This window comes from Mizuhopecten yessoensis, unplaced genomic scaffold (assembly GCF_002113885.1).
Source record: "Mizuhopecten yessoensis strain PY_sf001 unplaced genomic scaffold, ASM211388v2 scaffold11175, whole genome shotgun sequence".
In the NCBI taxonomy this organism is placed as follows: domain Eukaryota; kingdom Metazoa; phylum Mollusca; class Bivalvia; order Pectinida; family Pectinidae; genus Mizuhopecten; species Mizuhopecten yessoensis.
In genome coordinates this window covers 751,942-770,682 of record NW_018408917.1, presented here as the reverse complement: position 1 = coordinate 770,682, position 18,741 = coordinate 751,942, and the positions used below count along the sequence as shown (strand labels likewise).

The 18,741-nt window shown below is 35.0% G+C and overlaps 1 protein-coding gene across 1 annotated transcript in view; it reads left to right on the top strand.

Moving 5' to 3' along the window:
- Nucleotides 1-9,813: 9,813 nt before the first annotated feature.
- LOC110440236 overlaps nucleotides 9,814-18,741 on the top strand; it is a 13,699-nt gene continuing 4,771 nt past the window's right edge. The window contains exons 1-4 of the mRNA XM_021483182.1: nucleotides 9,814-9,893; nucleotides 12,246-12,444; nucleotides 15,122-15,550; nucleotides 15,702-15,768. Of these exons, the coding sequence (XP_021338857.1) occupies nucleotides 12,256-12,444; nucleotides 15,122-15,550; nucleotides 15,702-15,768 (685 nt within the window). The 5' untranslated portion in view covers nucleotides 9,814-9,893; nucleotides 12,246-12,255. The remainder of the gene's footprint in view (nucleotides 9,894-12,245; nucleotides 12,445-15,121; nucleotides 15,551-15,701; nucleotides 15,769-18,741) is intronic.

Here is an 18,741-nt window from a genome sequence, read left to right as displayed (position 1 = left end):
ATGACGAAATAGCGTACTTCTAAACGTGTATAACTATCACAAATGAAAATGTCTTAGATGTAATAAACATTCTTAACCCGTCGAAGGCATTTGGTCTAGACTTGGCTAAGTTTGGTTATTAACGGAAGGAAAGCAAGAGTTGTGTTCTCAACTATGTAAATTGTTGGATAAAAATATCTACGGGAACGATATATGCCATATCTTTAAAAAGAATTTTCCTAGTAATGTATCTACTAAGTAATGGAAAGGTTTACTTTTAAATGTGGGTATATTTTTCTTTGCGACAGTAAATATTTTACAAAACATTAATCTGATTTTATCAGTGGTGATTGGTGGTGATTGAGCTGTCAATCAATTATTACTAATAATAAATTATATATTCAAGACTATTGACAATGGGAAAGTAGAGCAAGTAATATTTTGTGGCACACAGGGTTAATTCATACATTAAAATTGGCAGGTATAAAATTGTCTTTCAAACAGGCTGAAACGTGTTGTATTGAATAGAGAAACACCAGACTGATTGCTTCATAACATTAATTGCTGACGACACCAAATTGTATCTTGTCATTGATAACCCTATAACATCAGCTTATACTTTAAATATGGATCTCTTAAAAATGCTGGATTGGGCATCTAAATGGGCAGTCATTTTTTAACGCAGTGTCATTTGCCTGCATTGACGATGAATAACAACATTATAAAAACTGTAAATTCTCATAAACATCTTGGTGTCATACTTAACTCCGAGCTTAATTGGATAAATAATGTAGACTCCATTATTTCAAAAGCATTTAAATGACTCGCAGTATTACGCAAACTCATATTTATTCTCGAACGCTATTCCCCAGAATAAATTTATGTCTCTTTTATAAGATCTATATAAGATTACGCAGATATTTTTTGGGACATTATTTGTTATAAAGAGAAAAGAAGATATTCAGTTAGAATCCACTCGAACGAATGGTTACCGTGGCTCCAACACTTGTCTCGTTCTCTTGTATAATGTTGTCAATTAGGAAACTCTCGGTAGCATTCGGTAAAAACTAATTCATTAAAGTAACCTTATGTTTATTAAACTAAATAATCATATTTGCATGTACAATAACATTACTCATTACCTCAAAGCATGCTGACCAACAGAGGGAGAAGGCTTACCTGAGCTATGAGCTTACTATCACATTCCTTACTTATTCTTCTACTTCATGTGTGTTTGTATGATTGTTGTTGTACATATAATGATTGAATAAAATCTTGTTTAAACAGAACTAAATAACCAAATCCGTTTGTATCTTTTTACCTTTCACTTACCTCATTACCTTTACTTCACTGCCTACAATCCGTTCCTATATTGTTTACGAAAAGTAAAGTTTCCCTCATATTCTATAAGGTTTTTTGTTTAATTTGCAACTTTTGACTGTCATTAATTAACATGCAGCTGATCATGTCTTTTATCATCGTCGTGTATGATTAAACAGGTGAGGCACAACCCCGCATATAGGTAACAGTGGCGCATAAGGGTAGCAATTCCTTACCTGCGACGTAAAAACATTATGTATACTATGAGTACTATGGCACAGGTTGGTGTAAGGTAATTGTAAATATTACCTGCTGTTGTTCTTCAGCTTGGCTTTCTTAACGTCAAGCTGTCCTCGTTAAGTTTCTGGGAGGGGTCAGTACTGCAGATAAGGAGGATAAAAAAACTTTTGTACAATGTATGTTGCAAAGGCCACGAAGAAAATTTACGTTGCCTGTAACTCTTACTTCTTTGGGCCTTTGTCGTTTTCACAATCGTTAATGACATACTTCATGACTGGAGGTAAGAGGTCCGTTGGTATTCAGGCCCGGTTCCGCGGCCGGATCCTACTCGTACGTGGTAAATTGGAACAAGGACCACTCTCAGGGGTCATTGACTTGTCCAAAAGGTGCCAATGTTGTTACATTTTTACAACAACAACAACTAGGCCTATTTAATATCGGATGTTATGATTGTTCTTAACAACTCTATCGCTAAAAGCACAAATTTGAAACCAATGACTTATTTAATCTAATTGACGTTTTATAGTATTTAGGGGTGGGGGTGTACGATTTACACCTCTCCTATTTTTTTTACATGGAACACCTCATAACTTACAGAAATACTACATAACGTCTTTTGAAATTAGGTAATCCAGAGAATATATGGCGTGTAGAATCAAACTTCAAAAGCACCGCAAGCGTTATTTCCACGATTATGCATTAACCGCCAGATTCTCCCATCCACCTTCAAAACAGACTGGATCTGTCCCCTGTGAATAAGCTGAAAGTGGACAAGAGTACCTTGGCAGTGTTTACGCCCAAGCTGCAACAGCACTGTGTGCAACGAAAATTTAAATTCAAGAAGTATATGTATCGGATGATTTAAAAGAACGTATACAGATACATAAGCGTTATTATTATGGCCAATTTATGTAACAGCATGTCTCACTGTATTCCATAGATCACATGACGGGAAATACATCATCGTATGTACCTCACACGCTCGAGTTTTCCCGGTCATATTTTCATGATTTGGAGCCTCCCAAATAGCGTGAAAGATTCGAGTTAAGGCAATAAGTATAAAACATATTTCATCATACATTCACGTAAAAAATGTAAAAGTACTTGATCACACATTATCTTCGCGATAAAGTAAAACAATACACATAGTTGTAGGATAACGCGGAAAGGAAATGCCGTTGTATTGCAAGTGATAAAATACATTTCAGAGATCTGGGCCCGTAAACCGTTATCATGTTCAAGCAAGAATTTTGTGTTCAAGCCTTATTTCTTATAAATTATTTTAATTATTTTGTCAATGATTTGGAAAAATATTAAAGAGACTTAAAGATGAATACAGTTGTCAGTGTTTATAATTGACTTTTTGATCGTTCGACATGATTTAAGTGAGTGACAATAAAGCTGGTACGAGCACAGATTCCATGCTTGAGCATGAGAACGGCTTCATGAATACGGGCCCAGTTCATCTCTGAGTAAATAAAGAAAGTGTTTGCCGCACAAAAGAGGGACGGGTCAGATCACATTGACGAGCAGCTAGACCTACCCTGCAGTATGCCAACGAGCAGCTAGACCTATCCCGCAGTATGCCAACGAGCAGATAGACCTATCCCGCAGTATGCCAACGAGCAGATAGACCTATCCCGCAGTATGCCAACGAGCAGTTGCGTAGAATTGCTCCGGATAATGCAACTATACAAAAAACTATAGAAAACTATAACTCAACTAGAATTTTGTTTTTGTGAACAAAAAAATATGTCTCCCCTTATCAGCCAATAGAAAAACTCCGGTATAAAAAATTAACAAAGGGCCATATCGCTTATATAGTGGGGCACGAGACCAGAATTTAGAATTTGACACTCCTACTTACCAAGATACATTAAAACTTTAGCAAGTTTGGACAACGTAGGTGAAACTAGAACACTGACAGGTCAGTAAGGGCCCCGTCTTGTGGCAATATATCCCTCATAATCATATAGCTGAGCTTGACGTTTGACATGTACTATGATGTGAGTCTTGTTTCCTTCCACCTCCATATTTGCTGGGCTAACACAAATGTAAATACCGGTGCAATACTCATTTGTTAGCTTTGATTTGTTTTATTTCACCTTAAATACCTCCCCCATCAAGAGCCAGGGTCAAAGTAAGTGATCCGCTTTGTCTTTGGCCTTTGAACCCAAATGACCTTGACCTTTAACCCAGTGACCCTGATCTTAAATCAGATGACTCATTCTTTAATTCCGACCAACTTTGCTTCATAATATAACAAAATGTTCATCAGTATTTTTTTTTACAAAACTTGACCTTGACCTTGAACCTTTGTAACCCGTTACCTTGACCTTTGGTCAGTTGACTACGTGTTAAGTTCTAAACAACTTTGTTTCATAATAACATACAAAAAATGTTCATCAGTAAAAAAGATACAATATCTGACCTTAAAATTAACCCAGTGACCGTGACCTTAAATCAGTTGACTCCTTGTTAAATTCCAACCAACTTTGCTTCATAATGTTATAACAAAATGTTCATAATGGAAAAGATACAAAATTTGACCTGGACCTTTGACCAAGTGACCTTGACCTTTGGTCAATTGACTCCTTGTTTAATTCTGACCAACATTGCTTCAAAGTGTCAAAACGAAATGTTCACATGTGAAAAGATACAAAATGTAACCATCTTTGACCCAGTGACCTTGACCTTTGGTCAACTGACTCCTTGTTTAATTCAGACCAACTTTGTTTCAAAGTGTCATAACAAAATGTTCCCCAGTGAAAAGATTCTGAATTTGACCTTACCCTTTGACCTAGTGACCTTGACCTTAAGTCAGTTGACTCTTAATTAAATTCCAACCAACTTTGCTTCATAATGTCATAACAAAATGTTCATAAGGGAAAAGATACAAAATTTGATCTTGACATTTTACCCAATGACCTTGACCTTTGGTCAGTTGAATACCTTGTTTGATTGTGACGGACGGACGGATGAATTAGTATAGGGCACCCGCATCTTTGATGCGGGGCCCTAATAACATGGAAGTTACGCCGTGGACAAACGTCGGTATTAAAATTAGACAAAGGGTCATAATTCTGTATACAGTGACGCACGAGATATAATTCCAGTGTACTGCACACCTTCTGTGAGTGATGCAGGTATACTTCAAGTTTGATTAAGATATCTTTAATGGTTTAGAAGTTATGCCGTGGACAAACCTCGATATTAAAAATAAACAAAGGGCAATAACTCTGTATATAGCGGGGCATAAAATCTTATTTTAGTGTGAGAAATTCCGTCTTCCCAAGATACATCAATATGGTAAGTATGGTCAACGTAGGTGAAATAACATAGAACTTATGCTCTGGACAAACTTCGGTATTAACATTAAACAAAGGGCCATAATTCTGTATATAGTATTGCACGAGACCTAATTCCAGTGCACTACACACCTTCTGTGGGTGATGTAGATATACTTCAAGTTTGACTAAGATATCTTTAACGGCTTGAAATTTACGGGCCGGACAAGAATTTACTGAAAATGTGCACTTATTTGACCTTTGAACTTGAGGTGAAGGTCACAGTGAACTAATTCTAGTGCAATGCACAAATCCTGTGGGTGATGCATGCATACCTAAAGTGTCATCAAGATATCTTTAACGGTTTAAAAGTTATGGCCCGGACAAGTCAGATTAGAAAAACCAGAAAAAGAAGAAGAAGAACGGGAGACATAATAAAATGAAATAACTGCTGAAGAAGCATTGCATATTTCAATTAGATCTTAGTTATTGGTATTCCTATTCCTGCACATGACACAATAACTGACAAGACGCATTTATTTATATAGCTCTACCTTCATATATCCGGCCATGCCGATGAAAGTCCGCCCAGAAGATAAATGACAGCATCAATAAAAACAAAATAAATATGATGAAGAGATATGTGATCTGATGTGTAACATGAAGATTATGCTTTATTGATAATAATAATCATTATACATCTATATTTGATTGTAAGCATCGTCATATAAGCTGGTTTGTGTGTTCTGTATTTCCATTAAATAAAATACTAATAGCCAATGTTTCAGTCGGCTTCCCCGTCTAGAAACGTGTTCCCGAAAAACAAGAGCAGTATATATGAATATCATGCATTTGTACGGAACTTAAATATTGACGTTTCCTTTAGGTACTTAATAACATCAAAGAGTTGTGTGAGATGGGGGACCAAAGGCAATGGACATTTGTGGGGTGCGAGGGTTTGTTATACACTCTTGGGTAGTAGAGTTTTGGAAAACATCCACAAATGTACGGAATGTCCCAGAGAATTGGAGGACAAGGCCAATGTCACGACCCACAGGGACGAATTCCAACATTTCACAAATGTCGACATGAGCCAATGCCGGAAATAAAACAACATTATAATGTTAACAGGTACGTAGAAAATATGTGTTTAAATTCACAGGTTATTAACTGAAAACATGCTTAAAATTAAAATTCATTGGCAGCTAAATCGATTCATATCGTAAACACTGAATTACCCTTATTGTAATATTGTTATTATTTCATGACTTTGTATTATATCTTAGGTCTTGGCCATTACGGAATAAATATGATCAAGGCCATGTATAAGCTGTTGTGGCCAGTGTGGCTTCTTGACCTGGCAAAGATGCTTGGTTTCAGAAAACTAGAAGCATGCGTTATGCAATGGCAAAATATAAACTGTTTGTATGGAAATATGATGGGGTTAATGTCAACGTCTCGTGTTATATGATTATTTGCGAAAACAATGCCTAATTTTAGTCGGGTCACGTGATTTGGACTAACGTATTTAACAAAGCCACACACGGAATAGGTCATGTTTGACTGATTTTAGTCCTGGTCATCCATAAAGGAGTTCATTGAATGGTACATGAACAAAACGTTACAATCGTGCTTTACAGATAAAGGAGTTATGCAGGATGTAAGTTTAAGCGTTTCTTTGTTTTGTCGTGTATATTTCATATATATAGGGTGCCTTGTGTGACATATGACACCAGACTCAAGATGGCGTTCAACATTTGCTTTTTATAAGGGTCGCTTGCCCCATCAATAAGTCATAAAATAAAGGTCGATTACAACAATAATCAACAATAATAATGTAGAATTCTAAGGGAGGCAACTCTTACATACAGTTATGGCAATTACATTACACCTTGTACCTATAACTACGTTGTTACTAGTGCAATGATGTAATGTTGAAACACTTGTACGTTAAGTACGTTGTATATGTAATGTTGATACACTTGTACGTTAAGTACGTTGTATATGTAATGTTAATACACTTGTACGTTAAGAACGTTGTATATGTAATGTTGATACACTTGTACGTTAAGTACGTTGTATATGTAATGTTGATACACTTGTACGTTAAGTACGTTGTATATGTAATGTTGATACACTTGTACGTTAAGTACGTTGTATATGTAATGTTGATACACTTGTACGTTAAGTACGTTGTATATGTAATGTTGATACACTTGTACGTTAAGTACGTTGTATATGTAATGTTGATACACTTGTACGTTAAGTACGTTGTATATGTAATGTTGATACACTTGTACGTTAAGTACGTTGTATATGTAATGTTGATACACTTGTACGTTAAGTACGTTGTATATGTAATGTTGATACACTTGTACGTTAAGTACGTTGTATATGTAATGTTGATACACTTGTACGTTAAGTACGTTGTATATGTAATGTTGATACACTTGTACGTTAAGTACGTTGTATATGTAATGTTGATACACTTGTACGTTAAGTACGTTGTATATGTAATGTTGATACACTTGTACGTTAAGTACGTTGTATATGTAATGTTGATACACTTGTACGTTAAGTACGTTGTATATGTAATGTTGATACACTTGTACGTTAAGTACGTTGTATATGTAATGTTGATACACTTGTACGTTAAGTACGTTGTATATGTAATGTTGATACACTTGTACGTTAAGTACGTTGTATATGTAATGTTGATACACTTGTACGTTAAGTACGTTGTATATGTAATGTTGATACACTTGTACGTTAAGTACGTTGTATATGTAATGTTGATACACTTGTACGTTAAGTACGTTGTATATGTAATGTTGATACACTTGTACGTTAAGTACGTTGTATATGTAATGTTGATACACTTGTACGTTAAGTACGTTGTATATGTAATGTTGATACACTTGTACGTTAAGTACGTTGTATATGTAATGTTGATACACTTGTACGTTAAGTACGTTGTATATGTAATGTTGATACACTTGTACGTTAAGTACGTTGTATATGTAATGTTGATACACTTGTACGTTAAGTACGTTGTATATGTAATGTTGATACACTTGTACGTTAAGTACGTTGTATATGTAATGTTGATACACTTGTACGTTAAGTACGTTGTATATGTAATGTTGATACACTTGTACGTTAAGTACGTTGTATATGTAATGTTGATACACTTGTACGTTAAGTACGTTGTATATGTAATGTTGATACACTTGTACGTTAAGTACGTTGTATATGTAATGTTGATACACTTGTACGTTAAGTACGTTGTATATGTAATGTTGATACACTTGTACGTTAAGTACGTTGTATATGTAATGTTGATACACTTGTACGTTAAGTACGTTGTATATGTAATGTTGATACACTTGTACGTTAAGTACGTTGTATATGTAATGTTGATACACTTGTACGTTAAGTACGTTGTATATGTAATGTTGATACACTTGTACGTTAAGTACGTTGTATATGTAATGTTGATACACTTGTACGTTAAGTACGTTGTATATGTAATGTTGATACACGTGTACGTTAAGTACGTTGTATATGTAATGTTGATACACTTGTACGTTAAGTACGTTGTATATATAATGTTAATACACTTGTACGATAAGTACGTTGTATATGTAATGTTGATACACGTACGTTAAGTACGTTGTATATGTAATGTTGATTGATTTTTATAAAGAATATCCAAAAGAAGATTGGTAAATATAAGTAACTAATAGCTTTCAGTTGGTATTCATGTTCACTGCCAACTGGAACGTCACAACTACAACATGAAGCGCTAGCGCTCTTCGTGTAGTGCTGTACTTCACGTGCCGGTTGACATTTATAGTGACTATGAATAAACGTATTCAAAGCTCACTTTCTTATTAGATACACATTATAGTTTCAGTTTGAATTCTGTCAATAGTATTCCATAAAGCAAAATAAAGTCTGGATTGGGTTTTTTTCTGTGAAATTTATCATGATTCAATATTGAGTCGTATTTGCCCTGATACGTATCGATTTTATTTGACGAACGGTCATCGTCAGTTCATGACCTATTCGCTTGAGGACTATTGGATAACACACTAGATAAATCAAAGGCTTTTAAATATAGCTATTAATATTAAATATTACGTATATATTTCTGATACCTACCATTAGCTTGTATAACGTTAGATTACAAGAGAAGATATTTCTCACTTTCATTTAAGCGGTCGGAGCGACCTGATCTCGGTCATCTAGATTTGGAAATATTTTAAATGCATTTACTCTAGGATGCGCTTCCGCTCATAAAGGATTATGATTATGAGCAACACGGTTTCATGCCATGAATAAATGTCAAAAGAGCTTTAATCTTCAGAAGTGTATATAGTTTTGGTCTATAATTTCCGGCCGGTCGCAAGGAACACTAACGGAGTAAACTATTAATATTGGAGTGCCCTCTGCAATTTCATTGAAGGGAGTGTTATCTGTAAGGACACGCCAACTTAATGAAATTACGACTTGTTTCTAGCGCTCATAAAATAGATAAACATTTAACTCCAAATCGTATATAGTCAAATGTAAGCATTTAATATAAAAGATGGGATCGAACAAGATAAAACAAATCCCTTAAAATTCGTCTTCTCCCATAAAATAATAATGATAACATGATACATAAGGCCGCCATGTACAAAAACGATAGTTAATTTCCCCTCTATATAAATTGTTTATATCAGTACTCGTTTCCCTTCCCCAACTCAAACATAAAAAGCTAGCCTTAACTTGCTCTTCTCCCTGTCTCATCTTTATTCGCCATTTTGTTTACATGGTTCCATCTTCGGCGTAGCGATCCATGTATACTACAATGTATCTCAATAGTGATTTCGCAAATTAATTTTCGTTCAGCGAATCTTACGGTTATCTCACTTTAACAGAGATGTAATATGCAGTTCCGTTAGAGAAAGAACCATTCAGATCGCTTCATCCAATAAATGGAGGGCGGGACTGTCAGGTGCTCTGAAAGAAAAGTGTCTGGTCTCATAAGATCACGCACACATACATTGAACCCCTAGCAAGGTAAGTGTAACTATGATAATTATATACCACATACATTTGTATACATATTGTAATTATATACCACATACATTTGTATACGTATTGTAATTATATATCACATACATTTGTTATTGTCAGAAAAAAATGAAATATGTGATTTAAATTAAATGAAATGGCCAAAGTAAAGGATGAGTGTCTATAAGGCCCTTTTTGGGCCCCGGTATATTTGGATTTTCAACTAATATATATGCCAAGTTGCATGCTTATCCCAAAATGCCTTTTATGTACAATCAGCCCTTATCATTGAAATATGCAGAACAATTGTTAAAACAATGACATGGGTTAACTGTAANATTTGGAAACCCCCCAGATAGGTCTCTGGATCCGTCACTGCTGATTTAAACAGATACTTTCCTTGAGGGTAGGAGACTTAAAATTACCAGCTTCATATATCAAATTAATCATTTTACAGTAGTTGTGTTGGCAAATGCCATTTCTTATTTGTAATAAACCATGATAAGTAAGAAAACAAATCAAATCTGGAACTGGACGTCACTTCAGCCACAAGTGTTGAGCAAATATTATATGATATATATAATATACAATATTAACTATTAATATATTATACTTGTAGCATAAAGAGGGTTTCCTGCATCTTTTGATTCCCTTAAGATTGAGAGATATTTGAAATTGCCAAGTTTGAAATGTGTTCAGAAGCCATAACTCAGTATAAAACAAAAGAAAAGTGTGAAGTGAATATGCAATTTATGTAAATGTACTCAAATTAGTGAAGTTGTAAATTTCAACTCAAAATATGAATTAGAAAGGAAATTATTGAGAAAATAAAACAATTTTCATTTAAAAATTACCTCAAACAACCCCCTGTCTTAATCCTCCGTTATATGTAAACAACCTTCAAGTGAGGATTGAATTTCTGTCATTTTTCATTCTTTTATATATGCTTGTTTAATTTACACATGTTTCCAGAAATATAAATCATATTATTTTGGTTGTTTTAGCTCATGTTGAAAACAGCAAATCATATTTGTAATTTACCCTACTCCTTTTGGTACCCCCAAAAACCCATTTTCGGTCAAACTTTTACAATGTACCTTAGTTTTTTACACAATTTGTCATGTAAAACAATAGGAGATCTTTGAACATACCGGGGCCAAAAAAGGGCCGTATAGACACTCATTCTTTTTAAATTTTATTTTATAACAAAGAAATGCAAATATTATTTTTTAATTTTGGTATTTAAATTTCAAATTTCTTATGGCTGACATATATCTAAATGCCCGCGGAGACGACGGATTGAATTCATAAAAAGATATTTCAATATTTTACCGGTAAAAATGAAACAATCTTTTATAATTAACACTCGATGGAAACTATTCTTGATGATGTGGCGTCACTCCTGTTTTTTTAAAACAAAACTGTGAGAAAAAAAGGAACTAATTTCTTGAATCCATTAGCGGATTTCCGTTTTCCAGGGAGTATTACCATACCCTCTTGTGCTTTTAAGGGGATGATTTAAAACAGAATTGTGGTGAAGGAAATCCACTGGTTATCTTTTATCCGTTGCTTTCATAAATAGGCATAGTAATCATAAATATACACGTAGGTACAGTAGCTAAATATAGAAATAGTGAACTATAGTGTTAGCTGTATCTGTTTACACGACCTCCTATGATTAAGTGCATTAATTAAGAAATAACAAGATATAACTAGGACAAAATGGCGGATCCTCGGATATTCTAAGAGTTGATACGAATACTTCTCCTCGGAAATTTAAACCTGAAGTTAAAAAGTAATTCTACAAATCAAGAAAAATTCAGGCAAATTGATAACAAATTATATTGTTCGTCATTGATGCCCAACAACAATTTTTTGAAAACTGTCAGTGTTGGGGCCCTGGATTCAGTATCCTTACACATATTGTCCGTGTGGAAGAGAGATTTCATTCATCCAGTCATTCATCCAGTCATTCATTCATGTTTTATTGTTATTTCCATTGAATTTTTATGATATTACATATTCAATTTGGTTCTTTGTAGAATGGCATTCGCTGCGATATGAAATTATGCTATTTCTCAACATTTGTCAATTATTGTGATGAGGGTCTTTTTGTGATGCTGTTATAACGTATGCCCAATCAATTTGGTTCATTTTGATTAGACAATTTAATTTGTTCCCGTCAATATCAACTGATGAAATTAATACATAAGTGAGACATATTTTTGCATTAGTTACTAGAATATTTAAATTCCAAATCACTCATTCTCGTCATTATGTCTACAAACATGATATTTACATAGATTTTGTAGCGGTCTACAACTCAATTTTAAAACTTTTCTTTGGTTCTGTTCCTAGAAATCACACCATGACGTTAGTGCAGCTGCTGTTTATGACGTCAATGTGTATGACGTCACTATGGGGCGTGGTCCAGACAGTCAACATACAATCCTTTAATGTCGGCCTCACCGGTTATATAGCCAATTATAATACACGATTAGCACGCGTCATCCAGACACTGAAAACCAGGGATTATGACATCATGTGTCTTCAAGAGGTGTGTATTAACGATACGGAAGTGTTGATTTCCAGAGAGAGTTATTATGTTAGTGTGTTGTCAAGCTCAATCTTAGGTTTGAGCTCAGCTGAGATAAACCGGCAAATGGGTATCACAAATCCGGTTTTTTTCTAACTTTAGTTCGGCTGGTTTAACTCAAGCTCAGCTGAGCTTACCGACGTAAACTTCCTCTGAGTTCCTCTGTCAAATCATAAGTTTACGTCGAAATAATTTTGGAAAGATTTGATATTAATAAACGTCGAATTTTACAAATAATAGACTTACATTTCATCATTTATTAAATACGGGTTTTAAAATTTCCACAGAAACGATATTCATTTCTTCTAGTTCTTTTTCGTTATCATTGATCGTCACTTGCATGTAAAACATTTTTGTAATTAACATATATGTAGATTGTGGGAAGTGATTCCTTATAAATGTGAAATGTAGTAAATGTCAGATCAGTGTTTTCCAATCCACCGCCGACTTTTTTTCATACATTTTGTTTTAATATTTTTTTTATTTTTTTTTGATAATGAAGATGTTATCTACATATATGTAGTCCTTTACCAAATTACAGGTCACGGTTGTCTTTTTTCCCTCTAAGTTTCATGCATTTTTACATATTTCAGTGTGTTTTCCTGATCTCATTGGTAATGCTACGAGAGAAATATTTGAATCATGAAAGAGAATTACATGTATCTGAATATTTCTCTCACAATGGGGTCTACATCTAATTCTGTTCAGTCGTTGAGCGATTTTCAAGATTATTCAAAGGAAAATATATTTGTTGCATAACGTCATTTTGTTCTTTATCTAACTAAAACTTCATGGTTAAATATTTCATTCTGGGATACACTTGACGTATCTTGAAAACTGCGAAACTGCAAATTATGAAAATATAATGCGAAAAACCCCAGACATTTATTGGATCTTAAAAGCTTAAGCCATGCAATCATATGTAAAACCACGAACGTTCATAGAATTATATATTTATCTAAATATTTTGGATACATTTAAAGATTCCCAATACACCACAGAACACATGTGGATTCAAAATACAACTTTTTGATGTTAGACAAATACACAGGGACCTGCTAATTTGTAGCTATATTTCGACCTAAACTATTTACTCTGAACATCTTCGGTTGGGTCCACATATAGCAGTAACAAAGTATCAGGTCCCTGTGGTATGATACTCCAATCAAGTCATTCCTTTGTCCCACTGTTGTTAATTGAAATCATGATTCACAAGGGAAATTATATTACATATGTATGTTTCGACTTTGTTTTTCAACTGGTACTATATGTACCTTGGTATAAAACAGCATACATTAGAAGAGCTTGGTTTAAAACCTTAAATGTGACTAATATTTAGGACTCAGTTTACATACATGAACGATAAATCGCTGTCTGGTGCGTTTAACCAAGTCCCGCATTTAAAGTAGGCGTTTCTAACGATCAGACGACGATCGTGAGAAATTACATCACAAGGTATTTGCAACGTTTTTGCTATTTTTCAGAATGAAATTTATACTGTTATGAGTAAACTATAGAAATAAATTACTGATTATACCCAGAACTGCATGTCAACATATTCAAATATCTGTTATTTTACCGTAAAATTGTCTAGATTGAAACATCATCTCGGAGCATGGCGCAAGTCAGTCTGACTTAGACACAAACAAGCCGCGATATATTGGCATGGCTTACAAAAGGTAAAACAACACGGAAATACATCATTTAAAAAAATATATACTCATTTTTTATTTAAAGTCCTTTGATTGGAAATTATAACGCAAAGATTATTTATTTTTCAAATCGCACTCGGGTCCAGGGCTATCACTACCGCAAACGACTGTATTTTCAACAAATGGCTAAAAAATTACCAATAATATTGTTTACGTGCGCATTTGTCCAGTAAAGATTGTGTGTGTCTCCGACATTTTGGACGGTTGTGAAAAAATAAATATTGTAACATTTTTTTTGGCATCATAACTGTTCGCTAAGCCTGCAAACAGCTTCATTTCCGAGTTTGGGTTCGAACTTATGTCTGCTCTTGGGTAGTCTCAACTTGTTTGCCTCAGCTGGAAGCGCTAAACTGAGTTTTTAGATTGTGATAACGAAACACAGACGCTGAGCTTGAGTTCTTGAGTTCGGACTCAAATCTCAGCTTGAGGCGGAATTATACTGACCTTACGGGTCACGCTATTGTTCGTGACGTAATTAATAATCAATTTAATGACGTGTCGGGATTAGAAGGGTCAATGACGTCATTGATAATCGCCATCCGGGCCTCATATGCAAATGAGATATTTGCGGACGGTATATCGTATTTCGTGTTAGGCCTATACCATCGCAAATTATTTCGAGTGTTCAAAAAAAAAAATGCGGTGTTACATCTCAATTGAATTAGAATGCAAGGTAAGGTACTGGTTAACGAACATAATAAGAAAGAGAGATAACAAAAATAAAGCAGCATATGTATTTTGGTTGCTTTTGCGTCCCACAGAATGCATAGAAACACTACAGGCTGTCCCACGTCAGTCGCCTCTTACACTATGTAGAGGGTCACCGCAGATATATTACCTCTGGAATCCCCGATATGCAGGGGTAATGGCCAAATGTTGCCTTTATCACAACACAAGTGACATTAATTAAATCATTGTATTTCCAGGTATGGTACGGAAATGATGTTGCTAGGATACGGAAGAAATTAAACCGAAAAGTGTTTGCCTATACACCGCGTTTGTATCAGAAAACGATGCTATGGGGTCTGTTAAATGCTCCTCCATGCCACGGTTCAGATGCAGCACTGTCTGTTGCGTGCATACTTTCAACATGTACATCCCTGGCGAGCGAGCGTGCAGCGCTCGTAAACTGTACTGTTCGATGTGGAATTATGTCACTAAGTCAGACCTGTATTTCTTGCCTCGTCAATTCCGCTGCGGAAGGCGGGTTACGCTGTTTTGACTACTTGACGCGAGAGGCGATGAATGTCCCGGGAGTGATGCTCCTGAGTAAGAAGAAGGTGAACTCCGTCAAAACAGTCTACTTTGAACTGAACGTGAAACAGATTTCAAAAAGAGCATATATTGAGGCAGAGGTGAGTTTCGTTTTCTTAAATTAACTTGCTTAATCAACCTTTCAATATTTATTACGCTATAAAAAGCGATACTCACACTGGTGTCCGTGTTTAAAATTCTGGATTGTAGAAGTTTCCTATGAATGAATCGCGGTTCTTGTGATCATTGCAGATTGAAGGTGTGGGAACAGTCTTCTGCAGCCATTCCACCTCCAATGTGGCTTCCGATTTCTATGAACGTACGTAACAGTAAACATTTAACTTATTTTTCAATGATTAATATTTCCCAGTATCGGAGATGATATCTCAGTAATTTCAGTTTCTTTGCAATTAATCATTCATATTAATTAATTCATATTAGTTCATTCATATTCATTCTTTCTGAACGTTCGCCGAAGTTAGGATTGTTTTGGTTTGGTTTAACTTTGTTCGTTTAAGGACGTGTCTCCATGTTTGTAGTGTATGCGTGCTTGCGTGTGTGTATGCAGGAGACAGGGTTCATGTGTGTTGGTAGGAAGGCAATAGGTTACGTCCCAATGCCGGGACATATTTACAAAAGTCCTTAAAAATAGTAGTTGTTATTCCCTGCTTAACGTTCAGCATTTAAGGTAAAGACAACAACTGGTTCACCCGTTGTCAGTATAATGTGACAGTATGACATGCTGTGCCGGGTTCCTTCAGCATGGTGTTTCAGTGAGATGACACTATAAAGTCGGCATCAGATCCGCGCTATAATAAGGAGGCAAGCACACCAACATATATACATGTGCCCTGCCTTCAGCACATAAACACACATGCACGCATAAACAACACACATGGAGGCACGGCCTTAAATGACCTTAGTTGTTGGTAGGACGTTAAACTCCGTACAACCAACCAATCGACCAATAAACGTATTATCTTTCATCTCTTTATGAACATGCATTCAGCATTATATTCATTTTTATTCGTTAACTTTTTCATATTCACTCAATCTTTCTTTCACTCACTCATTTATTCTTTTATTCAATTTGTCCTAAAATATCGCCATGTTTTGTATCGCCAATCCGTGTCACTCTTGGCTTAGACATTTGCATTTTGATTAGTCAAATATTCGACCGATCAGATGTTTTGTTTTTATGTGTGCCACGAAACAGAATTCAAGAAAATGAGGACCTGTTCTGACAATATGTCCTAAGTGATATTTAAAATACTCAAGGCCGTTGTCACTGTACACACATTAAGTGAGCAAGGAAATGACGAACACGATCACCCTTCATTCAGAAACATACTAGGATCTCACGAGACTCTATTACTTGTTATTACTTGGATTTACCGACTAAGCAAATTACGGAAGACTCGACAAATGAAACATATTATTTTTATATAAAAGTTGAAATATAAGGAATAGAAATCTATCTTTAAGCTTTAATAAGAGGTATATTTCGTCAGGATCGACAGCTGTTTTTCAATACTACTACGACAATTATACAGTAAGATGAGAAGCAATGTCGAGTTCCATACATTCCCGTACAATAAGCATCCCCGTACTAAGTGTTGGAATCTGTTTTATTCGGCCTGACTAAAGCTTTGATAAATCCTTTTTTTCAGTGTATACCGTGCGAAACATTTATGAGAAATAATAATGATGAAATAAACAAAATATAATCAACAACAGTGTTTTGAGTGTAAAAGTTCGTTGGGGCTAGACCGGGATTCGAACCCTGAACTTCAGATTGTAATACCATTGCTCTAACCGATTGAGCAACCTGGTCAACGGAACGATCCCGACCTAACTGTGCTGTAGTTATATTCAGATGGAAGTGAAGGGGAGGTTACTGTATATAGCAAAAACCAAAGTATAGGACAGGGATCCTTACTTGCTTAAGTAATTCCTTTTCTCATTCGCGTGAGGTGCCATTGGTCCATATTATTCTATACAGCTCAGTTACAACATCATTGATTATCAATGATCATTTTCATATGGTTATTTTTACAAAGTTGACTACAGTTGTGTATGCCTCGAGTGAGAATGCGAGTCCTAAATGGAATTATGTCACGAGTCTGACTGCTTGCGGGAGACGAATGGGATTACACCACGCATGTTTAGCTGTGATGTGTTATGACAGAGGACTTATATATAATTAGTCAACATTGCCGGAGGTTTTAAATGTGTGTGTTGAGGTTTTGCTTTTATGACTGTTAACACTTTGTGATAGAACTATCCAAGGGCAGAAAGAAATGTTTAATGTCATTTCACGTGCTCCACGTCGCAGTTAGTCAACGACGACATGACGTCGGAAATTATGAAACCCCTATGCGGAAAATGAAATAATTAATGATAATATGATAAACAACATTCTATATAGCGCCCTATCTAGCTAGAATAAACCACTCTAAAGCGCTTTACAGTACATAGATATACAACTTTATACAATAAATACTATAAGCATATATACACTAATCAATACAATTTTGAGGAATTCACTGGAGCTGCCTTATCAGGCGCTAACTACTAATCCTATGCCACCTGGCTAATATCTCCCTGCATGTATGTGTGTATGCCTGCGTGTGTGCTTGAGATGTATTGTGTTCTGTTTGTTGTTGGACCGTGCTTACAACATTATCATTTATAGTGCCACCTCTTAAGGTGGCTCCACACTTTCGTAATTAACCAGCGAAATTCGTTGAAACTTTCATATAATGGTTATGCAACTATGTAGAGTTGATTTTATGAAAATCGTAACACTCCGATAGTTAGGGGACTTTTTTGGAAAAAATACCAAAAAATTGAATTTTCGTCAATTTTAATATTTTCCGGGTTTTTTTTGGGTGTGACATTGTTCGGAACAATAACAACAATAATAAAATGAAAAGAAGCATTTCTAATTAACCCTACAAATATTTTATTTATCGCAAAATATGTAACACATGTTACACAAAGTGTTTTTTATTGAATTTGAACGGATAAAAGTGATTATCTACAAGCTAAAAGCCAACAGGACACAAAGATCTATACATATAGAATGGGAAATTGAACAAAATATACACAATGGCTTTATAATTAATTTATTTTACATTTTACAATCACTTCGATCCGGGTAAGAGTTATCTTCCTTGAAAAAAATCGGAACTTTTTGCAGAGGGGTGACATTTACACAATGACAGTTGTCCCTGTTTACATATAACAAAAATGATGGAAATAAATCAAAAATATGATATCAAAATTATCA